General features: G+C 49.0%; 1 protein-coding gene across 8 annotated transcripts in view; it reads right to left on the bottom strand.

Annotated features, from left to right (window-relative positions):
* NFAT5 (nuclear factor of activated T cells 5) overlaps positions 1 to 24,138 on the bottom strand; it is a 157,394-nt gene extending 133,256 nt beyond the window's left edge. For 2 of the 8 annotated variants that reach the window (XM_006122230.5, XM_006122231.5), the window contains exon 1: positions 23,840 to 24,138. In XM_006122230.5, coding sequence (XP_006122292.4) covers positions 23,840 to 23,948 — 109 coding nt within the window. In that variant the 5' untranslated portion in view covers positions 23,949 to 24,138. Of the gene's footprint in view, positions 1 to 2,266; positions 2,411 to 2,654; positions 2,947 to 23,839 lie in introns of those variants that run through there. The other 6 variants (XM_025184223.3, XM_075939769.2, XM_075939771.2 and 3 more) reach the window with 5 other exon arrangements.
* Between the last annotated feature and the right edge of the window lie 203 nt (positions 24,139 to 24,341).

Below are 24,341 nucleotides of genomic sequence, written 5' to 3'. Positions count from 1 at the left end.
AGCTGCCCCCGTTAGAGCCGCCTGCTCGCTGTGCAGGGCATGGGAGAGAGAAGAGGGGGCTCTGATGTCAGGGTGTTCCTCCTATCCCCACTTCTGTACTCTTATCTCCATACAGGAGCAGGGCCTCAAAGAAGGGGTGGGAAGGAAGTGGGGCAAGGGCATTTGGGGTTGAGGTAGATCTTACATTTCACTTAAATTTAAAAAAAAGTGATCTTGTGATTAAAAAGGTTGGAGGCCACTGTCCTAAATTATCTGAAGTAAACAAACTTTGTGGGAGAGCAGCAAGGTTTGCCAAACAATTAGCAGGACTCAGTACAGAGGAGTTTAGCAAGAAGAGTGCTAATAATTTCGTCTACATAACAAAAACAAGCTAAAGAACAATTGTTCCTTCAAAGAAGTCTATAGGTCTTGTAACAGGCCCAGTTGCCTCCATGTGACACTTCCTCAACCTGCCCTGCAACTTACTCTGCCTCTGGACCAGGAGTTTGATAGATGGCCTTCTCTACCCAGAAGGGAAGTCTCTCTCTGTGAGACTAGCAGTTTGACTAGACAATCAGCTCTCTTCCCTTGCACCTGGTTCTACAAGGTCTTCATTCTAGGGATGTTAGTGACTACTCTCTCTGAGACACAGCAAGGGGAAGGGAAAACAGGAGTCAGTGCCACCTGCTCCCCTTGCTGCCTTTATCAGAAACAGCAGGGAAGGGGATAGGAAAGGGTGCTGCAAAGCAGCTCCTGTCCGCAGCATGCCAAAGCTCACTGTGGGCAGAGGCTGCTCAGCAGCATCCCCTGTTTGTGGCAGACAGAGCTGGCTGCCGCAAACAGGAGCTGCTGGACTCAGCACGAGCCAGGACCAAACAGTCCTGGCTCATGCTGGTCCAGGATGCTATGCCTCTGCATTTTAAATGTAGTAAGAGCCATGTAACTGCTCATTCCTGGCTCGAGCTGGCTCCTGGAGCTACCCCCACTATGGCTCTGCAGAGTGGTCCTTATTGACTAATCATGTAGTCAATACAAATTGTATCGACTACACCATCAGTCAGATATCCACAATTTAACATCCTTACTTCATTCCACTATATTCTTCAAACTTTCAGTATGCAGTAGAACCTCAGTTACATAAGTTCACAATAGAACACTGACTTAATTCAGCTTTGAAACCTCACTGTGCATAAGAAAAATGCAGCTTTTAAATGAAACAAGCACAGAAACAGTTTATTTAACCTGACAAATCTATTTTTAAACATTCCCCTTTTTAAGTAAAACAAGTAGTCCTGTAGCACCTTAGAAACTAACAATATTTGTATACACACACACATATCTAGTATAGTGAACTTTCATGGGCAAAACCTACTTCCTCAGATGAGAGTGGAGAAATAAATTGGGAGGTTTCCCCTTTTAACAGGAAAAAAAGGTTTTTAGTAGTTTACATTTAAACACAGTACTACTCTGTACAGTTGAGGTTGAGTTTTGGTTATTTGGGAGAGGAAGGGCATTTCTGCTGCCTGATTACATACTTCCTGTTCTAAATGAGGTGTGTGGTTTACTAGTCTGTTCACAACTCCAGTGTTTGCAACTCTGAGGTTCCACTGTAGTTAAACTCCACTCAGATGTAATTCATGGGCTAAATTACCCTCTTTCAAAATACCTGTCACTGTTTATTGTTCTCACTAGAACTAGGGCAAAGTGGAATACATAGTTAAGGCATCCACCTGAATACCATCTGGTAGCGACAGAAGAGTGGGGAGGGGAAGGTTAAAATTCAATGTCTAAAATCATTTTAATCTAACCTGGTACTACAAAACTATTACATAGTAGTCACAATTCTATGATTACTGCATGATGCCATTATGAGTTAAAACTGTTTGAGTGTCTTGACTGTATTTCCATACATTAACATGTTTGGATTTCTTTTAAAATGTGGCCATACATCAGCATTTCCTAGGTTTATAACTTTTTTTTGCCTTTAAAAACGGGGTACCTTAAGAGATTTTTTTTTAACTTGGACGCAATATGTAACAGCCTACATAAGCATGATACAGAGCAGCAAAATACGGTCGGCATGTTCACTCAGACACACAAAAGCCGTTTTTTCCATCCCTCCGCTGCACAACCGCTATTTTACTCAGCACCCAAATCTTCCACTTAAACGCGAGCTCGGCCCCCGGTGAAGCGAGCACGTCAATGAGAGGAATGGCCTGAGCGGCGCTTCCTCCTGACCACGTTTGCCAAACACAGACGTTCACGTGACGCGAGGCGGTTCATTCACCTGCTCCCGGGGCTCGGGAGTTGTAGCCTTTTCTCTCCTCCTCAGGACGGCCCGCAAAGCGCGTCAGCGCCCCGGGAGCAGGGCGAGCAGCGCCCCCGCTCCGCCCAGCGGGCCCGACCCTCTCCCGCCATGGTGCCCCCTGACACGAATCCCACCTCGGCCCGTTTGGCGGTTGTGACCCCGCCCCCCTCCCCGCGAGCCGGGCTGACGTCTGGCCGCGCGGGGCCCCTCACCAGCCCCCCCCCCCCGGCCAGTGGCTCGCGCTAGGCCAGGCTGCTGACGCACTCAGCCGGCGGCGCCGTGCACCGCAGCGAGGCGGCAGGGCCGAGCCCGGCCCCCGGTGGCGCACTCGCCGGCCGGGCCGCGTTCCCGCGCCGGCCGCACTCACCCTTGGAGTAGAGGGACTTGGGGCAGTCGAGGTCCAGGTCGGCGCTGAGGAGAGAGATGAAGTCCGAGGGCATCGCAGCTCCGCGGCCCGGCGGGGGCTAAGGGGCCGCCGCCGCCCCGGCGCGGGGAAGGGAGGGGGGCGCCGCGCTGCGCTGCCTGCGGACCGGGGGCTGCGCGCGCTACCAGGCTCGGGCTCCGCCGCCGCTGACAGGAATCCGGCTGCGGCCAACGGAACGCTCCAGCCCCTCCGCGGCTGCTCTGCGCATGCGCCGACCGAAAGGGCTCCGGAGGGCTGGCGCACGTCGAGCACTTCGGACCCGGCGCCTTTGCGCACGCGCGGAGAGCCGAGGGAGGGGCGCGGAGGAGTGGAACAGCCGAGGGAGGGAAGGTCAGCTATTCTGCACATGCGTAGACAGATCCAGTCAGGCCGTGCCGGCCTTGTCATTCTGCGCATGTGCCTGCCCGCCGGCCCTTTAAAGAGGGCTTTCGTGCTGCAAGAACAGGCGGCCGCCGCGAGGTTCTACGCATGCGCAGTTTCGGGTCGCTGGGCCTCAGCGGAGGGAGGAAAACAGAACAGCCTTAGCCAAGGGATGGCTCAGCCCAACCCAGGGCCAGGCATGGGGGGCAGCTCACACACAGTGGGCAACAGGCCAGGGCGGAAGGATACAGAACAGGCGGGGGGGGGATGACACTCCCTGGTTCTGTCCAGGGCTGCGGGGTCGGGCCCTGGTGCAGAAGGGGGCTCAGGTGGGGCCTGGGGTGCAGGAGAGGGCGGGGGTCTGCAAGGGAGTTTGGGGGAGGAGCAGGCTGTGATTTGGGGCAGGGGAGCAGGGTGGGGGTGCAGGAGAGGGCAGGGGTCTGCGAGGGAGTTTGGGGGAGGAGCGGGCTGTGATTTGGGGCAGGGGAGCAGGGTGGGGGTGCAGGAGAGGATTCTGGCCTGGGGGAGGGATGTAAGAGGGGGTGCATGGTCTGGCAGCAAGCTGTGACCTAGGAGAAAGGGAGTCCAGAGGGCGTGGATGGTGGCCTGAGGAAGGTACTTGGAGGGGAGAGAGGGGGTGGAGGGCAGGCTCTGGCTGGGAGGTGCTTACCTAGGTGGTTCCCAGCCAGCAGCCCTGCAGGAACCTGAGGCAGGCTTCCTACCTGTCTGCAGTGGTTCCAGACTGCTTCACCTGGCTCTGGTGGGGGTGAGGGAGGAGGCTTTGCCCCTGCCCCCCAGCAAAATCTCTCAGTTCCTGCTGGCTGGAAACTGGCCCATAGGAGCTGAGAGATTTTGCTGGGGAGTGGGGACAGTGCGATAAGCCTCCTTCCTCCCTCCCCAGTATCCAGAGCAGCCAGCCTCTAAAGTGGCTGTAGCTGTTATGTGCTAAAGGTCCTGGCAAGGGAGCTGCAGGCTGGATCTGGCCCACGGGTCTCACCTTGCCCCCCCCCCCCCCCCCAAGCTAGATCAATGAGACCCTGAATGACCAGGAAGCTATGCAGCTCTCAGGGCTGTCCATCATGTGGAGGGGACAGATGGAGACTTCCTGTTAGCCCAGAGGTAGGGAGGGGGATCTTATCCTGTGCTCAAACAGGCCAGCAGTAAAGGGAAGAGATGTGGTGAATTCCCTGGTGCTGGAAAATTTTTTATAGTGGAAGTGCTGAGAGCCATTGAAGCAAACTCTGCACCCTGTATACGATGGAAACAACTTCAAGCCGGGGGTGCAAGAGCATCCCTGGTCCCAGCACCTATGCTCATGGTAGCAGTGTAGTCTCACACGCCTGAAGCAGATCCTCTCCCACCGTGTGCAGCTGTGGGGGAGGTGTACCGCATGGTAGTCGAATATCTCTGGTGAAGTGAGGCTCCCTGCTGCTGTGCAATGAAAGAAAGGGGTTAAAGCAGAACAAGGTGGCATGCTAGCTGCCAACAGGTGAAGGAGAGAGTGCTAGGAAACTCCTCTAGTGCACGCTGCAGGGATCTTTGTTCCTCTTCCTTTGCTGTAGCTTCTCATCTTCAGGCACAGACTGGAGCTGTGAAAGTTTAACCGTTGAGTTGAACCTGGGCTTATGGGTTAACGTTTATGGTTACAGGCTCTCGGTACATGTGGGGAGCCATCAGCTGCCATGCCCACACCCCCAGTAACTGCTGAAAAATTCTGCAGTTACACAGTTAACACGTTTTAATATACTTAGTACAGACCATGAGAACTGAATTTTCTCCCCCATCAACAGTTTGAAGGAAATCACTCAAAGCTGATGGAAGGAGGAAAGCCATTCCAGAGCTTTAGAAAAATGCCACATTTTCTGGAGTTTGAAGTTTGTTCTGTCCCATACTTCCAACCTGGCTGTCTCTGATCATTTAGAACCTGTCATAGACTGGTTTTCCCATGAAGTAGGTTGATAAGGTTTAGGTTAGAATGGAAAAGTGACTAATGTTCAGCTTAATCTTTTTTTCTTATCCAGTATGCATCTTGTTCATTAGTCTGTGTCATCTCTCCAGGAATGTCACCTGTTGTACCATAGTCTTTCATGGCACCGTGTGTCTGCTCACGTGCTGCTAGTTTTTCCTTAAACAGGATGTTGCAGGCTTCCATCCCTTGAACTACTTAATCTGGTCCCAGTGACAATCAGCCTGACAACTCCAACTGAACAGCTATTCTGTGGGGGTAAATGCTACAAAAGTGCCAAAATGATTGTTAGGTTTTTTAAACTTACAACTTTTGAGTTTTCATTCTTTACAAGGTTATCATTCTTGATCGTACTCTATACAACTAATTGGTATCTTATATCCCAAATAAAGTATACGTACTTAGTTACTAAATCAGGTGTGGGTAACAGCACCCTTTCCTGGTGAAAGTATGCAAGAGAAGGGGTGATCTATGAAAGAAAAAGCAGTGAAAATGGAGATGGGAGGGGGAGACACACAATAACTTGTTTTTGACACTGAGCCTTTTCTAAAATAAGTCTTTTCTGAGGCGTATCTGCCTGCTGTATAAAAGGGAGCCAGGCTATTCAACTCCTTCACAGAGGACATAACCTAGATGGCATCACAAAGCGGATGGGATGTTTCTCACAACCATAATATTATTATACCTATCAATCAATTCAGGAAATGGGAAAAGAAAAGAGGCAGCACTAGGTGAGGGGGAAAACTCTGCTTCATGCCTGGCGAAGAAACTCATATTTCAGGTTTGAGGATCTAAAAGTGCTTTCCAATGACAAATTTACTCAATATCAAAATAGGGAACGTCGGCTCTGATTTTAAATGACTAAGTTTGAGCTTAACAAGCAGCTAAGAGCATAAGAACTGTTAAAAAAGATACAAAAACTGGGAGATGCAATTGGCATTTATAGAAGAGCACTAAGGTAAGCAAAGATTGATAGAGTCCTGCATGGATACAACATTTGTATCTGCAAAAATGAGCTGTGGATATCCGCACTGACATCCCTGGATGCTGATACCCATGGATATAAAGTGGATAGCTGCAAATTTGCAGGGTTCTAGATTAGGGATGTGAAAGGTTTTGGGGGGGGATGGTCTGTTCTGGCTGGGCTGGAGCAGCCCATGTCTGGGAGGACAGTGCTCTAGCCCCAGCCATTGTGGGCAGAGGTCCACTTCGGACCCCACATACACACCATTCCTTTAATCGTTTAACTGGTGAACCAAATAAATAGGATTTCACATCCCCAGTCTAGACACAACGTTTGTATCCACATCCATATCCCCAAAAATGAGCTGTGATCTCTGCATCCACATACATGGATTTGCAGGGCTCTAATGATTTAGTGAAACATTCTAGGATCATCAAAGCACAAGAGAAACCACAAGCTAGCAGGGTAACATAAGCAACTCCCCAAAAGTCTATGGAATGACAAGTCTAATTAAAACTAAGATTCCCAAGCTTTCCTGGAATCCTGGCAGATACAAACTCCTCTTGGTACATTTTCTACTAAGAGGGAGAAACACTATTGAGAAAGTAAATAACAGGGAAGGGTTGAATCTAGTGACCAAAGTGTACGTAAATTAAACACACAGAAAGTATGGATTTCAAGAAAGCAGAAGTTGGGGGATTAAGAAATCTAGTGAATAATAGGTGTATTAAGCAGGAGTGGGGAACCTTTTTTGGGTCGAGGGCCACTGACCTACAGAAGAGTCAGTTGGGGGCCACACACAGGTGAGAAGCAAAAAAAAAAGGCCTCTCGCTGACTTGGCCCCAAATGAGAAGGAGAAAGATGCTCCCTACGTTCCCCTGGCCTAGCGGGACCCTGACTAATAGATTTGTGTGTGTTCCAGCCCCAGGGTGGGGCAGCAGGGAGGCTGGAGCACAGGCTCCCCAATGCTGGGGGGGCTCTGAGTCTCAGGGGCTGCATCTGCCCTCCTCCCCCCGGCCTGAGGTTCCCCACCCCTGATAAGTATTAAAATTCACCAGTGTGGAAGGAGGCTGAGGCATCTCAACGCATCTTAGTTCCTCTGAGAAAGAGGCGATGAGTGTGAATGCACACAGCTCTGGTCCAGAGAGACGAGACCCTGCCTCGGCCATGAAGAAAGAAACATGGGAAAATTCTTACACCCAGAACTTCCAAGTGCCGGAGGAAAGCTGAGGGCAGCAAGGCCAAATGACCACTGCACTTGTCCATAGGTCTGTCTACACCTCCCCGCTGGGCAGGAGACAGGCGCTGCCTAGAGGAGCACAGAAATGGCAGAGCCCCAGGGTGCGCGCTGTAGCCAGCCTGTCCCATGGCCCAGCACCACCTCCCTTCTCTAGTCTGCTGTTGTGCCGCTGCTTCCTGATGGGGGGAGCCTTTTCCGGCTCGGTGAAAGGCTCTGGCGGAGGGAGAGCAGTGAAAGCTGCTGGAGTTTTCCCTGTTGCCGGAGCCTTCCACAGCCCTGTGTAGCCACGGACCACGGTGTGCAGCCACGAACCACGGGGTGCACACAGCCTGCCTTTCACTGGTGCATGGAGCTGCATACATACTACACACTCCTGCAAGTGTAGACAGGGCCCGAGGGAAACAAGGGAAATACAAATAGTTTAGAAGGAATTGTAATGAGCAAGTGTCCAATGGAGGGGCTACTGGCCCCCTTCACAACATTATATCCTGAAACAAATAACCAGTACAGAAAAATAAAGTCTTAATGAATATAGAAGCAACAGGCTAAAACTGCAGCAAGGGAGGTTTAGGTTGGACATTAGGAAAAACTTCCTGCCTGTCAGAGTCGTTAAACACTGGAATAAATTGCCTGGGGAGGTTGTGGAATTTCCATCGCTGGAGATATGGAAGAGCAGGTGGGACAGACACCTGTCAGGGATGGGCTAGATGGTGCTGGGTCCTGCCATGAGGGCAGGGACTGGACTCGATGCCTCTCGAGGACCCTGCCAGTTCTAGTATGCTAGGATTCTATAGGGTAGCCCCTCTTTCCTCCCTGGGTTGCTGGGGAGCATGCAACACCCACCCGAGTGCCTGCAGTGTTGAGCGTAAAGGAGATGCTAAGTATCCCAGTGCGCATGTTGGATTGGAGGGAATCCTCTACTCTCCCCCGACAGCAGTCCTACTTAGAAAGGAAAATGGGCAGTGCCTCCACCTGCCTGGACCCTGTACAGACTCACCGACGTACCTTCGGGAGCCTCCAGGGATAACCCTAAACTCCTCTGGACAAAGCATTTAACTCAATAGTCCCAAATCCAAACCACATGCACTTAGGCAGTCCCACCTCTTTGCTTACCAATTCAAGAGAACATGGTAACAGACTGAGCTTGTGGCTGCTAATTTAAACCAGCAGAGGGCAGTTCAATAAATCCATTAAAAATTTCATTTAGTAGTTTACTGCATCTCTAACTCCATTGCCCCCCCCACGTGTGAACCCCTCTGGATGGCAGAGTTGTAAACACTTGCCTGGGTGTGTCTGAGCAGTGTGTCTCAACCAGTGGTGCGAGTGCCCTTAGGGGTACTCCAGAGAAGACTGGGGGTACCGCCACACAACTGACATTTGAAGAAAACTGAATTTTTGTTTTAAATTTTACAGCACTTTACTATTTTTGTACTTTTTACACCCAAAAATGTCATTGCCTGCCCGGCTACGATTCAGTTGTTTAACATATCTGTTGCAACGGTAGAAAAAAATGTTGTGTGAAAACTGTAGGTACTGGGGGTACTTATAATTTTTTTTTAAAGGTTAAAGCAGCGCTGGCCACGAGGGGGTTGGGAGAAGCGGGGCTGGCCAGGGGGGGAACCAGCCGGCAGGGAGCAGGACTGGCTGGGAAGGAGTCGGGAGGAGCAGGGGGAACCAGCCGGCGGGAAGCAGGGCTGGCCTGGGCACACGCAGATCCCAAGGTGCTGCCCATCCTGCGCACGGTCCTGGTGGGGCGCATGGGCGAGTCCAGCCCTAGGGATTCCATCCTGCCCCCACCCCACCCCGACCCTCCTCCTCTCTACCGTGTAGTTGCATACTGTCTGGCTGGTAGATGTGCTCGCGCAGTGTGAGGGTGTCTACCAGCCAGGCAGTATGCAACTACGGACTGATACTCATGATAATAATAAAACTTACTTCATTAGAAAATACCCGACATTTCTATTTTCTCAATTTGTTTCCCGGACAGAAAGCTCAAATACCGGACAGTCCGGTTCGAAACCAGACACCTGGCCACCCTAGCCAGTGCTCTTGGTCCAGGGAATGAGTCCAGCCAAGGCAACAAGAGGCACAGGGATTCTAATGTGTAATCATCCCAAACTGCACAAGCTTTCTGCAGACGGGAGCTGTTTTAAGCAGATGTCAGCAGGCCGGGGCCTGGTTAGACAGCAAGGCCATTTCACCTCCTCTGAGGCTCAGACAATAGGCCCCTGACTATCTCCTTGTGCTCCCCTTCCCTTACAAGGGTTTTCCTGAAGAAGGGTGATAGCTACTCACATTGCTTCCCTGCAGGCCCACCTCAGTCAGTTCTGGGCTCTGCCCTGGCCCCAGTGAAGCCACGAAGAACCTCTGGACCCCCCCAGCCCCCGCTTGGTCAGAGCCCAGCAGATTCCCAGCAGTAGCTCTGGCTGTCTATCAGCAGGTCCTGGTGTGGACAAAGATCCATCAACCAACCTCAGCTCCGCTCCCAAAATGTAGCCCACTGCACGCGCTCCCTGCATTCCCAATAGAAGAGGAAGGTTTTTTTCTCTCTTTCTCTCTCCTCTTCTCCCTCTCCCGTCCTTCTCCCAAGGCATCATGGGAATTGTAGTCACTAAGGCTGGATTGCAAGTTGAGGATCTTCCCAACCGGAAAATTCCCATTCAAATTCATAGGCCCCTATAGGAAAGGGTACCTGCATTCGTTGTCAATAAAAGCAGGCAAGGAAAGACATGGCAAAACTGTCTATGCATAAAAAACAACAAATGGTCCTGCAGCACCTTAAAGACTAACAAAACATGTCAATGGGATCATGAGCTTTTGTGGGCGCAACCCACTTCTTCAGATGAATGGAGCATGAAAAGTCCAGCTCCAAGAATAAATAAGGTGGGAGGAGGGAAGGAAGGGGGGAAATTAATTAGATTGTTCAAGTTACAAGAAGCTGATTCATCTGAAGAAGTGAGCTGTGCCCACAAAAGCTCATGATTCCATCAACATGTTTTGTTAGTCTTTAAGGTGCTACTAAACTATTAGTTGTTTTTTAAGTTTTTCCAGTTACAGACTAACTCAACTACCTCTCTGAAGCTTTTGTCTATGCATAGTACTGTACAAATTAACAGGCCCCAACAAGAGGAATCTCGGGGATGCAAGATTAACTAATGAATGTATTGAGCCACTGGCAATTATTTTCATCAAATTCTGGAGCAGGAAGAAAATAGACAAAGGCAGTAACAATCTCGAAGAGGGGGAAATAGCAGCAGTCTTTATACTTAGCATCCGTTAACTCTGATTCCTAAGACAACACAAATCAAAATCTGCCTAACTAATATTACAGTTTTAGGCATCTCAGAAATGCACATAATAATTTATAAACACCTCAGTGACAGAAATCAGGGAAAATACCATGCCAAAAAAACCCTGATTGCTTTCTGTAATCAATACAATTAATGGACATAGAGAACACAGACTATTTCTTCTCTTTAGATTTTAGAAAAGAATTTAATAGAGTACCTTGCAAAATTGTACTTGAAAACGTCATTCAACATGTCTTGAGTCTAACACCATCCCACAAATTGGCGCACATCCGAAAACAGACCATAAATAACAGGAAATGGCATTGTATCACCATGGGGCAAGTGTCCAGCGAGGTGCTTCAAATCATCTTTAAGACCTGGTTGATTTTAACATTCCTTGATTAATAAACTTAAAGGGGTAATAAATAATCGTCAGCAGGGTGCAGCTGCAAACTACATAATATAAAGGGACCTAGAAAAATTAGAAAATGAACAAGACCCAGTGCTGGGATTCAGTCTGCAAAAATAGAGTTTAATACCATCAGAGAGAAATCATGCGAAACCCAAAACCCAGCAGGGAAGGAGATGTTTCAGAACAAGGGGAGACCAGACCCAAAGGTGACAGTGGAGAATTTGCAATGAACTGCTGTAGCAAAAAATACTTTTTTTGTTTTGTTTTTTGGCCTGCATTTGCAGTTACATCATGGAACAGGGAAATGAGAATCCCTTGGGGCTCTGAAATACTACATTCAGTTCTGATAACCCATTGTGCTAGAAGATTAAACAATTGGAAAATAATTCAGAGAAAAAAGCTAAATTGCTTTGTGCTACATTGCTGAGAAGAGTAAAAGAATGAAATAAGCATAGCTTGACTAGCTGGTTACTGGTGCTACATCTACACTCTAAGCTAATGGCGGGATTCCCAGCTCATGTACACACTGGCTCTCATCAAGCAAACACTAGTGTAGTCATGGCAGTGTAACCCACACACCTACTGGGGGTGGTGCACTGTCCCAAGTAGTGGCACTTACACCACTTACAGAGAGAAAGAATGAGTTTGCTCTGCAGCCTTAGCTCTCAACAAGGGCTATCACAAATATGCGTACCCTGGTTGGAAATCACACCCCAGTTCGGAGAGTAGGCATACCCAGTGTGTAAAACTATGGTAAGTTTTAATCTCTCCAATGTTCTGATTCTGCAGGCACCTTGATAAGTGAGAGAATGGAAAAAGTTGGAGAACCACTAACAATCATTCCTTCTTGGCTGTTTTTCAATGTGTTGAATTCTGCTGACTCCCAAGATGGGCTTTTCAGACCCCCTCCTGAAAACCCTTGACATATCTGACAAGCGGAAACACCAAGGAAGGAAAGGAATCGTGTAGAATGGTCTTGTGAGACAGAACTAGAGAGATAAGAGAACAAAGCTGAGCTGAAAGAAGCAGGTACGTTTTTAGTCAAAGTTTATTAACAATGAGACCAGTATGGGGAATGGGTCTCCTATGATTAGCACCTTCCTAATTGCTGGTAACTGCACCAAGAGGCCAATCCCTACCTCTATAGCCCCACCCCTTCCCCCAAGATCTGGTTCCCCTGCTCTGCTCTTGCCCCAAGACCCCATCCCTGTTCCACCTCTTGCCCCAAGATCCCGCTCTCTTCTCTGCCTCTTCCCTGACATTCCCTTCTCTCCCCTACGGGAACATCACTCACTGGATCATTTCAACAACAAGAAGTCCCGTGGCACCTTCTAGACTAACAGATTTATTGGAGCATAAGCTTTTATGCGCAAAGACCCACTTCGTCAGATGCATGTCATGGAAATTCCAGAGGCAGGAACAGAAAGGAGCACCAATCAAGAGGAAGGCCAGAGATAACAAGGTCAATTCAGTCAGGGAGGATGAGGCGCCCTTCTAGCAGCTGATGTGGAGGTGTGAACACCAAGGCTGTGTCTAGACTGCATCCCTTTTCCGTAAAAGGGATGCAAATTAGACACATCGCAATTGCAAATGAAGCGGGGATTTAACACCCCCCCCACTTCATTTGCATAAACATGGCTGCCGCTTTTTTCCGGTTTGGAGCTTTGCCGGAAAAAAGCGCCAGTCTAGACGTGGATCTTTCGGAAAATAAAGCCTTTTCCAAAAGATCCCTTATTCCTTATTTTAAGAGGGATCTTTCAGAAAAGGCTTTATTTTCCGAAAGATCCAGGTCTAGACTGGCACTTTTTTCCGGCAAAGCTCTGAGCCGGAAAAAAGCGGCAGCCATGTTTATGCAAATGAAGCGGGGGGGATTTAAATCCCCGCTTCATTTGCAATTGCGATGTGTCTAATTTGCATCCCTTTTACGGAATGTCTAGACACAGCCCAAGAGAGGAGAAACTGCTTTCATAGTGGGCTAACCATTCTCAGTCTCTGTTTAATCCTAAATCGATCGTGTCCAATTTGCAGGTGAATTGTAGCTCTGCAGTTTCTCTTTGAAGTCTGTTTTTAAAGTTTTGTTTTTTTTGTTTTTGTTGCAGGATGGCTTCTTTTAAAATAGTCTAGAAGGTGCCACAGGACGGCTTGTTGTTTGTTCCGATTCAGACTAACACAGCAAGCCCTGATACCTGGATCATCTCAAGGAGCCTACCTGCAAGTAGGGGAGGGCTCCAGCTGAGGTAATGATCCAGCGCCTCCCCATGCCCCATGCTAACTGGATTTTTGGTTCAGGTGTCACTTAGAATTGCCACGTCCCCTTTTTGAGTAGAACTTCCGTGGAACACTGGGCACCTGGAGACCCTACATGTCACCTGGACACAGAAGCTGAAACCTGGACGATCCAGATAAAACCCTGGCAACCATCTGGTCCTCGAGCTAATGGAATCTCACCCTGTGAGACAGTTACAAGAGCGCTGAATGCAACTCCCACATGCTCATGAACAATCCTACATCAGTGGAGGGGTAATCAAGAGAGCAGCATGGACGGGTGAATCCTCCCTCTCTCATGTCTGTGAAATGTGATAATGGATTCTGCCCAAGCTTTACCTTGCTTCTAAATAAATGTCACCAACCCAAATACAGGCAGTCCCCGACTTACGCGGATCCGACTTACGTCGGATCCGCACTTACGAACGGGGCTTTCTCGCCCCGGAGGTCGGGGCGAGAAAGCCCCGTTCGTAAGCTGCTCCGGTGCCCCTGGTCTGCTGGAGACCGTCTGCTGGAGACCATCTCCAGCAGACCAGGGGCACTGGGCGGGTTCCCGCGCTTCTGAGGCTTTGCCAGAGCAAAGCCTCAGAGGCGCGGGGAACCGCCGCTGCTGCCACTTCAGTCTGGGTGCCTGTGGTCTGCTGGGGACGGTCCCCAGCAGACCACAGGCACCGGGACTGAAGCCGCAGCCGCAGCGGGGTCCCTCGCCTCTGAGGCTTTGCCAGAGCAAAGCCTCAGAGGCGCGGCACCCTGCTGCCGCTGCGGCTCTGCTCCCCGTGTCCCTGGTCTGCTGGGGGGGGCGGGGGGGCGCAGCTAGTGTGCTCCCCCTCCCCCCCAGCAGACCAGGCTTTTGTTTTGGACTCTGGGGCAGAGCAGCTGGGGCGCTGTCGATTGGTCCTGCAGCGCCCGCTCTGGGCACTACTGGACCAACCCGGCAGCACCCCAGCTGCTCTGCCCCAGGCGTCCCCAAGTCAGCTTCTGCTGAAACTGACCAGCGCTGACTACAGGAAGCCCCAGGCAGAGTTGCTCTGCCCCGGGCTTCCTGGAATCAGCTGCTGATCAGTTTCAGCAGCAGCTGACTTGGGGACGCCTGGGGTTCTTAAGTTGATTCTGTATGTAAGTCAGAACTGGCGGTCAGTTTCAGCAGTGTCTGAATCTGGACGCCAGTTCCGACTTACATACAGATTCAACATAAGAACAAACCTACAGTCCCTATCTTGTACGTAACCCGGGGACTGCCTGTACAACCAACACTCCAGGGACAAGAACATTCAAATGAAGAAAGCATGCATTTAGTGTCATATGTTTGTCCTGTTGGAATTAAGCTCTCAGATCAACAGTGGGATAACAGCAGGTGTGAGTGGGAAGGTCACTAAACTAGGATCAAGTGTGGAAATTAGCAAAAGCGTGTGTAATATGGTAACTCCATTCGCAATTTCTGAGACTGTGTAGGTGTGGGATTTTCCAAGTCCCCTACCCACCCCTCCTTTAATTGGTTAACTGGTTAAATATCACATTTAACCAGATATCCAATTACATGGGGTTTTACATCCCCATTCTAGATACAAAATTTGTACATGCGGCCATAACTGCAAAAATGAGCTGCAAATTTCTGCACCCACATCCGCGGATGCGGAAACCTGTGGCTGTCCCCAGATGGGCAGGGTACTGACGATTTTGTGAAAAATTCTTGAATCATTAAGGCTCAGGAGAGACCCCAGACAGCATAAGCAGCTACCCAGCCACTATGGAATGACACCCCACCCTGAACCCCCCTCCTCCCAATCCTACCCCTTAGCTCCCCACTCCTCCTCTGATCCCCCTCCTTCCAACCCCCCACCCTGAGTCTCTCCTCACCCCCCAACTCTGACTCCCACAGTGCCAGCCCTCTGCCCCGAAGGACCCGTGCAACGCTGGGACAGTCTAGTTAATACAGCTTGCAGAATGGAATGGGTCTGGCGACTTTACGGAGCAGTTCCAAGGGTCCCAGTAGCTCCCAGGCCTCTGCCAGGCTCAGGGCACCTGGCCCACGCTGCTGTCTGAGTAGCGTTTCGTTGTAACACATGCTTGGCAGGTCCCGTTGTGTCAGTGTTAGAAAGGAGACAAGCCCTCGCCTGTGACTAATGGGGGGAGCCATAGGGCGGTTCAGTTCTTCCCAATTATAGCTTTGCCTTTCCTCAAGTTGCAAGTCTGAGTTGCCCCACACAGGGGCTGCATCTAGACTGGCAAGATTTTGGGCAAATACTTTTAACGGAAAAGTTTTTCCATTAAAAGTATTTGCGCAAGAGAGCATCTAAACTGGCATGTGCCGTTGCACAAAAGCATCCGTGCCAGTGTAGGCGCCCTCTTGAGCAAGAAAGCTCCAACGGCCATTTTAGCCATCGAGCTTTCTTGCGCAAGAAATTAACTTGGCAGTCTACACTGGCCTCTTGCGCAAGAGGGCTTATCCCTGAGCGGGACCGTCGGAGTATTTGCGCGAGAACCACTGATTCTGTACAGTACAAAGTCAGTGTTCTTGCGCAAGTACTCGCGGCCAGTGTAGACAGGCGGCAAGATTTTGCCCAAAAGCAGCCACTTTTGCGCAAAATCTTGCCAGTCTAGATGCAGCCAGGGGCTTTTCTATGGCAGCACGGACACCTAGCTAAGGTGCCCAGACCCTTCGCATAACACACTTGGGTATGTGGGAGAAAAATCCAATAACTCCAATTGTGTCAAAGGGGGAACTGTGCAGAAATCAAAACTCTCTGAAAGAAAACTGCTGTAAGGGTTAAAAAGTTTTCCAGGCCTCTCTCCCTGTATCAGAGTGAAATCAAATTAGCTCTAATCAAGACCCTTCCAATGCCTCCTATCTCAAGTTCATGGATACTCCTAGTCTGTCACAATTTGTCATGTAAACTCTTATCTTTGTCACAGTTGGTCTTGTAGACTCCTCCACTCAAGTTCTCATGTGGCTTTGTGTTCTGTAAAACTTACTTCTAGCACTCCTGGGGTGAACAGAAGTCTCAGAGTGCTTCTGCTGAGACTTTGATATGTTAAAGAAGAACAATCAGCAACTGAACTGTCTAAGCATTCTGTATAAAGGATACCTGAATCTGTCTGTCAGGGCTGCTGCTTTACTCTTGGTGTGACAGCCTGCATGCATGCATCATAAAGTTTTCTCTTCTAGGTTTCTCTCCTGTCTCACTGATTTGACCTCCGGCCTCGGACCCTTCTGGGGGCTCTGTACCCCAGGGGAGCGAGATTTCCCCCTCAATTTGGTGTCAGAGGTGGGATGGCTTGGAACTCCAGTTGGAAAGGCTGATGATGGGGAATGGGAACGGACTACAGCACGCATCTGGAGGGTAAGGGATCCATTTAAAATCCCCCAGTCCGCCTCCCTGTTCTCGTCACCAGCTGGACCGGCTGGTGGTAAGAGTCATCTTTTACTTAAAAATTTTTTGTTAAGAGGCTTGAGGGAAATTTAAAACGAAAACACTGGGTATAGCCAAATAGGGGTTGGATTTTGTTGTTGTTGTTGTTGTTGCTGACTGATTGGTGGCGAGTCCAAGTGCATGGTTTTGAGTGAGTGAAGTCCGGAGGGGGACTGCAGCCGCACCAGTGCTGTCAGTGTCACTGCACAGCTGCTGAAAGCAAGGGCGGTTTCCCCCAGCACATAAGGAGTGTAAGTGAAGCTGACAGTTTGTGTGGACTCCCACACTATCCTTGGAGAGGGTAGTGTTGCTGGACGCCTGTACTATCCTTGGGGAGGGTAGTACTGTTGGGCTCCTGCACTGTCCTTGGACAAGACAGTGCTAACATGGATAAGATTGCTCCCTCAAGTCTGTCTCCTACTGAGGGAAAAGGTTTCTCACAGCCTGGGACTCCCTTGTCTCAGATGATCAGTCAGCTAGGTATTGCCTGCAGGTTTGAAACTAAGGAGACTTAAGGAAACATTGAGCATTTGGAATGGCTATACTCAGGGGAATTCCCAGAATAAATGGCAATTAGCTTGCTTATCTTAGAGTTTTCCTCGAGGAAAAACATCCTAACCAGATGGAATATTGGTGCCTCTGGGAGGATGTGGCAGTAAAAAAAAAAGAATCAGAGCATTATGGCTAGCAAAAAAGATTCTATTGAAAAGCTGCAGCAAGAATTGGCTACTCTAAAGAAACAGCTTGATTCCCCAGATGTGCCATCTGCACCCCCACCCCCTTTGGACCCTTGTCAGCTGAACATTCTTTCCTGTTATCTCCCTGTTCTCCTGTAAACCTTATGGGACGTGACTTGTTGTGTAAATTGGGTGCAAACCTTCTCTGTAGAGAGGAAGGGATATTTGTTGACCTTTCCCCCTATCAGGCTCCAAATTTGATGGCATTACTCGGAGGAATCTGATGAGACCTCAGGACATACACCCCTCCTGGACCTCTCAGATGTCCCAGAGACATTGTGGGCAGCCCATTGTGAATGAAGTGGGGTTGCTAGCCTCTGCAACACCAGTGCAAATAACATACAGACACAACAAGCCTTTCCCAAGGGTAGCCCTGTATCTATTGGCTAGGGAGGCACAAGAGGGCATTAAGCCTGTAATCTCTTCCCTCCTTGAACAAAGGATACTTGTTTATACAACTTCACCATGTAATACACCTATACTACCTGTGAAAAAGCAAATCTATAGATTTGTAGAAGACCTAAGAGCCATTAATAAGTTTGTAATCCCTAGATTTCCAGTAGTACCTAACCTGGTTTTCTGTAATAGATTTATGTTCTGCCTTCTTTTCTATTCCAGTGCATAAGAATTCCCAATTTCTCTTTGCCTTTTCCTTTCAGGGTCATCAATTAACCTGGACATGTTTTTGTAAAAGTTATTGTAAAAGCCCTACTTTGTTTTCTCAGTTTTTAAAAAAGCTGACCTTAATTCTCTCTCTCTTCCCTGCAGTTCTGTGTTAGTTCAGTATGTTGATGATGTGCTAATTGCTAGTAAAACTAAGAAAAGATGTAAAACTGATACCTCATATGTGTTAAAGTGTCTTGCTAATAAGGGTCACAAGGCTTCCAAAGCCAAATTGCAATTTGTAAAACAAAGAGTTCAGTACTTAAGGACATTTACTTTTAGGAGATGGCCGCCAGTTAACACCTGAGCGAATCTCAAGTTTTTTTCATTCCTCACCCTTTCACCAAAGTCAGGTACACAAATTTCTGGGTACTGCAAGATATTGCAGACAATGGATTCCTAACTTTTCTGAACTCACCAAACCCCTTACTATTCTACTCTTAGACTTAGCTCCTGACCCAGTGACCTGGTCCCCAGAATGTGAATCTGCTTTCCTTTCCCTTAAAACTCTTCTCTCACAGCCACCTGCTCTAGGCTTACCTAATTATAGCAAGCCTTTTACTCTGTTTTGTCATGAACAGGATGGAATTGCAGCTGGAGCTCTCTGTCAACCCCTTGGACCCACACCTCGTCCAGTAGCTTATTTCTCTGCAACACTGGACTCAGTAGCCCGTGGGTTCCCACTTTGTCTAAGGGCAGTTGCAGCTACTGCTGAATTACTTAAAAGGCCCAACCTGTCACATTAGGCCACAGCATTATCTTACAGGTCCCTCATGCTGTCTCTGCTCTCTTACAGCGACACGGCACTCAGCACCTGTCTGTTCCGAGACAAACCCTGTATGAGAATCTTATCCTCTCTTCCCCAAATGTGGTAATTCAAAGGTGTAATGTACTTAACCCAGCTACTCTTTCTCCTTCACCCTCTACTGGTAAAGCACATACCCATAACTGTGAAGAATTGCTTGAGCACTGTGTAAAGCCTCCCCAAGATTTGTCTGCTCAACTGCTGGAAAATGCAGATCTTGTATTGTATACTGATAGCTCATGTAAAAGAAAAGAAAGTTGGTAAAGTAGAGGCTGGATATGCAGTGGTCTCAGATAATAATGTTTTAAAGGTTTTTTTCTCTTCCAGAAATCAAATCAGCTCGGGCTGCTGAGCTCATCACTTTAACTCGTGCTTGCCTTTTAGCTTCCGGACAGTCTGCTGCCATTTATACTGACTCAAAGTATGCTTTCTCTGTCATGCCACAGGACAAATTTGGAAACAACGAGGTTTCCTTACCTCTTCTGGCTCTGCTATCTCTCATGGTCCCCTTATCTCCCAACTCCTTGATGCTATTCAGCTACCCACATCCCCCTCTATTACCCATTGCCCGGCCCACACAGGTGCCACTGATCCTGTTTCTCTGGGTAATGGGAGTGCTGATGCAGTAGCCAGACGTGCAGCAGCACATGGACCTCTGACTCCCTTTCAGATTCTGGTCTCTCTTTCTCTCCCTGTTTCTTTGCAGGACCTGATAGAATTACAGCAAGCTACTCAACCTGCAGAGAAAAACCTTTGGGAAAAAGCAGGCTGCTCCTTATCTCCAGCTGGGATAATGGGTGCACCTGATGGCTGCCCAGTCGCCCCAAAAATCTCTCACACGGCAGCTTGCTCAGGTGTCTCATCAAATGACACACATGAGCAAAAGGGGGGTGGGCTCACAAATCCCAAAACAATGGTACGCCCCAGGCGTGCACCTAGAAGCTGTCTCAAGAATATCTAATTCATGTGTGATTTGTAAGCAGTTTAATGTTGCAGGAGGAGACTCACAGGCTAGCAGCCACACAGAAAGAAGAAACCTAGACATAAAATGACGGTTAGGAGAGCTTGCACCGGCAGGTAAAGGAAGCCCTCCCAGCACCTACTGATGTGCCGTGCCACAACATCCAACCAGGCGACTACGTGTTCGTGAAGGAACATCGCAGAAAGAATTCCCTGACAGCCCGGTGGAAAGGACCGTTCCAATTGCTGCTCATCACCCACACAGCAGTAAAGGTGAAGGAGGGCCCCTCGTAGATCCACGCAAGTCATGTACGCCGAACTGCAGATCCAACAGAGCTGATTGACCCCGTCACCCAGGACCCCTCCCTGGAGGAATCACCTGAGGACGAGGTTCAGCGGACCGAGGCGGCAGACTCTCAAACCAGACTGTTACCAAACCGGCCTCCACCAGGTGCTTCGAGGTACAACCTGAGAGGTAGGACTGTGCCAGCAAAGACCTACAGGTGAGCCTGGCGCCCCATAGCTCTCACAAAGGAGAATCCATTCCAGTATTGAGTGAACTGAGAGACTACGAAATCTCGAAGAGTGCCTGCAGAGGCAAGCCAAACCATACTAACTGATTAAGCTTAGTTAAAAGACTGCCTTGCTAGTTGCTAGATAATTACTATATTATTATCCTTTCTACTTTAGAAATGTAAGATACTATAATAGGATGGGGATTGTTTTCCTTCTTTTAGTAGTCAGAATAGCCTTAGTATATAACTTTCCCCACCCTTATTGGGAAGCCCTGCAGAAGGTTGTGTCCCTCACCAATGCAAGTGACTGTTGTTCTGAAAGCCTTTTACACTGCGCCAGAAGTACATAGTCATGGGGGGGAGACAGGCAGATTTGGCATAAAAATCTAATTGCCTCAGGAATTCCCCTAACTCAAGCATTACATCCATCAGGGACTATGTTTCTCTTATGTTTTGAAAACAAATTTGGCACTGGTAAAGATCTGGGTGGATCCCAGAAAATACCTGCTATCGTAAAGTAAGGTTAAATCCAGAGAATGGGCAATGGGTCATTTACCCAGCAGATAAAGAAAACCTTCCTCTAAGATAAGAATTCATCCCAGCAAAAGAAGAATACCTAAGAATGTCTAGAATAACTTTGAGTAATACTCCAATAGGAGTATTAAAGGGGGGAATTGTGGGAGAAAAATCAAATAACTCCAATTGTGTCTAAAGGGGGAACTGTGCAGAAATCAAAACTCTCTGAAAGAAAACTGCTGTAAGGGTTAAAAAGTTTTCCAGGCCTCTCTCCCTGTAACAGAGAGAAATCAAATTAACTCTAATCAAGACCCTTACAAATGCCTCCTATCTCAAGTTCATGGATATTCCTAGTCTGTCACAATTTGTCATGTAAACCCTTATCTTTGTCACAGTTGGCCTTGTAGACTCCTCCACTCAAGTTCTCATGTGGCTTTGTGTACTCTAAAAAACTTACTTCTAGCACTCCTGGGGTGAACAGAAGTCTCAGAGTGCTTCTGCTGAGACTTTGATATGTTAAAGAAGAACAATCCACAACTGAGCTGTCTAAGCATTCTGTATATAGGATACCTGCATCTGTCTGTCAGGGCTGCTGCTTCACTCTTGGTGTGCCAGCCTGCATGCATGCATCATAAAGTTTTCTCTTCTAGGTTTCTCTCCTGCCTCACTGATTTGACCTCCGGCCTCGGACCCTTCTGGGGGCTCTGTACCCCAGGGGAGCGAGATTTCCCCCTCAGGTAGGCCCTTCATTTTTCCTCCATTGGGCACAAGGAACCAAGCAGCTCCCAGGGGGAGGAGGGGGATAACGGAGCCATTCACTAGATCCAAGGGGGCTCGCTTGCTGCAACCAGGGGGACAGCCAGGATACGATGGAATCGTCATTTTGTAGGTCTAGGAGCCTTCTCCCACCGCCCTTGTGATCAGGAGCTGCAGTTTGCGATGCTGCGGGGCTTCCTGGGGTTCACAGAAAGGCTGCACTAGGGCATTAAACATTCCATGGAACAGACAGGCCCTGGCACCACCCTTTTGTAATCGCAGCCCCGTGGCTACAGCCCACTGCAGCCCCCGGGCCCGCGCGTTACCCCTCAGCTTTGGCTGTTTGTGGGACTGCTCCAGAAAGAACCTCCCTTTGTCTAAGCCGAGGACTGGCCAGTCTTCCCTCCAGTGCCCCTTCGCATCACTGCCCCGAGTCCTATGGCTTTGCTCAGTGTTCCCACGGCCCCAGGCCAGGTATTGCTCCACTGCGCAAGGCTGGTTTTTTAGATCTGTAAATATACTGAGGTTTATTGGATGACCCCCAACCGCCTCTTTTCTCCTGCAGCTGCAGAGGAACCCCGCCCCCTGTCGGGAAGTATCCAGATTTCACCATCGTCTCATAAAACACACAATGGAGGGCATAGGTACAAAATAAACTGCCTTTATTTTCCAGTTTGTGGTGAAAGCTGAGAAGCAGCATTGGCAGGGCTGATGGACTAGCTGGCTCAGCTGTTAACTCTCCCCTGTGTGAATGGTTGTTTTTTAGCAGCAGTTGGGATATTTTGCTGTTGTAGAAGTGGAAGTTCTTAAAGCGACACAGTCTAGAGAGCTCTCCCTCACAATTACTGCTTCCTGCATTCCTGTCTCAACCACACCTCCTTGTGCAAATGCCCCTCACTGACAGAAACCTGAATCTTGAAAGGCAGGTGCTTAAAATGAGCATGTGTAAACAAAGCCAGTTTTAGTTTTACAGCAGCTTCCATCAGTTTTGGAGGGAGCTGCAACTGTGGCCACGTCTCCTAAAGTAGCTAAAGACGGACTCCAGGGCCTCCTTTGAGGAACCAAAGCTTGAAACATTTGACCATAACATTTTTGCCCTCTTTGAACATACAGCTCCAACAGGTTTGAAACTTTGCCCTTAAATAATAGGGCTTCGTCTTCTCAAGCCACACTAACCTATGTGAGGCTAATACCCATGTTTACATTAGCTTTGTAAGCAAGATCATCAAATTAACCCCCCAAACCTGTCTTGATTAGAAATGAGGGGATATTACCTTTCCACCCAGAACAATGGAACCTGCACAGGAAACTACCCATGTTAGGGCAGTCCCTTGTCTTAAAGGCCATGTCAAAACATCTACAAATACCCTGACAATATTCCCCTTTTATTCAGCTGCATCCACGAAGCAAGGACCTTTTGGCCAGATACCTGACGTTATGCAAGGCACATTGCACTATACATAAAATGAGGAAACAAAATAAGAAACATCTGCTTAGGCTATAAAGTACTTTGAGAAAAATCATCTCAGCACATTCTATGCAATTAATTAAATTTCTGATCACACATGTTGTGCTGTAAATTGAGATTTTCAGGAAAAACTGTTGACTTGTTAATTGCTGGATTCCTTTCGGAAAGGATGAAATCATGTTTAAAAAGGCACCTGGCAAAGAGCAGCTGTGACAAATCTTAAAACAGTATTTTGGGGCCCCAGCACCGAGCAAAGAAAATCCAGTTAGCGGGCTGAGTGATTCGCAAGCTGCTTCCCCTGTCGGGAGGACACGCTGCTGCCTGGTTTGTAAAGAAGATGGCAAGTCATTTTTTGTAATCGGTTCAAAATAAAATGTTTTCTTCTCAGTCGTGCTCTCAAACTCTGTATAAGCTGGATCCAGTTATTAACAATATTTGCCTACTTGAAGAGAGACTCAGATGTTAACATTCAAACATGACTGGGGAGGGGGAGGCTTCCCTCTGGCGACCCGAGAGGCAATACAAATGTTCAGCACGTCAGTCATACAGGTGTCCAAACTAGCTGCACAGCAGGAGCACACAGCCTCTGGTGCCTCCCCAGCCCCACACGCACAAGCACACGCAGCTTCTCCTACAGGGGGTAAAGCCGTTACAACTGTACGGCCACCGAGTCGTCCCAGGACACCCCCTGAAACGCGGGGTGGGTGTGATTTTTCACCTACTGAACACTTCTATTCCAGTGTTCGCTTCCTGCCCACTCTCGGAGCAGGTAGGGAGATGTTAACTGTCTTGGTCACTTACCTCCCGTGGGAAAGGCGGGTGTGTGGGCTCCTCTGGAGATAAAACTCCATGGATACGCCGGCCGTGCCGCTGCACAAAGGACCCTCTCGTCCCCCAGGAGCGAACGCATCCCCTCCAGCGAGCCAGCCAGGTTCTGCCCTTGGGAGCTGGGAGACTCTTCAGGCTTCCACTCTGCACGGTGGCAGTTTGGCTTCAGTGTGCGGCCCAAGGTCACAATGCAGCCAGTGCTGTCAGCAGGGACCCTCCTTTGGGGCTGTCCCAGCCAAAGGCTGCCCAGATTATTCCCCGGGAGAATCTTTGACTGGCTGCCACAATCTTCTTTGCCAGAAGTCAGCCCAGTCTGTCCTCCTGCTGGCCACAGCTGCCCAGCCCTGGGGATGTTCCACTTCTCGCTCCGGGGATGACAGCTAGCATCACTGGGGTGTTTCCTGTGCACAGCTGTAGGATCCTGCCTGGCAAGTCAGGGCCGCCACCGTTCCAAGTTAAACATTGTGGCCCTTCT

The sequence above is a fragment of the Pelodiscus sinensis genome, chromosome 12, assembly GCF_052426305.1.
Source record: "Pelodiscus sinensis isolate ZL-2025 chromosome 12, ASM5242630v1, whole genome shotgun sequence".
Taxonomy (NCBI): domain Eukaryota; kingdom Metazoa; phylum Chordata; order Testudines; family Trionychidae; genus Pelodiscus; species Pelodiscus sinensis.
The sequence above is the reverse complement of the archived record's forward strand: the minus strand, read 5'-3'. Positions and strand labels throughout refer to the sequence as shown.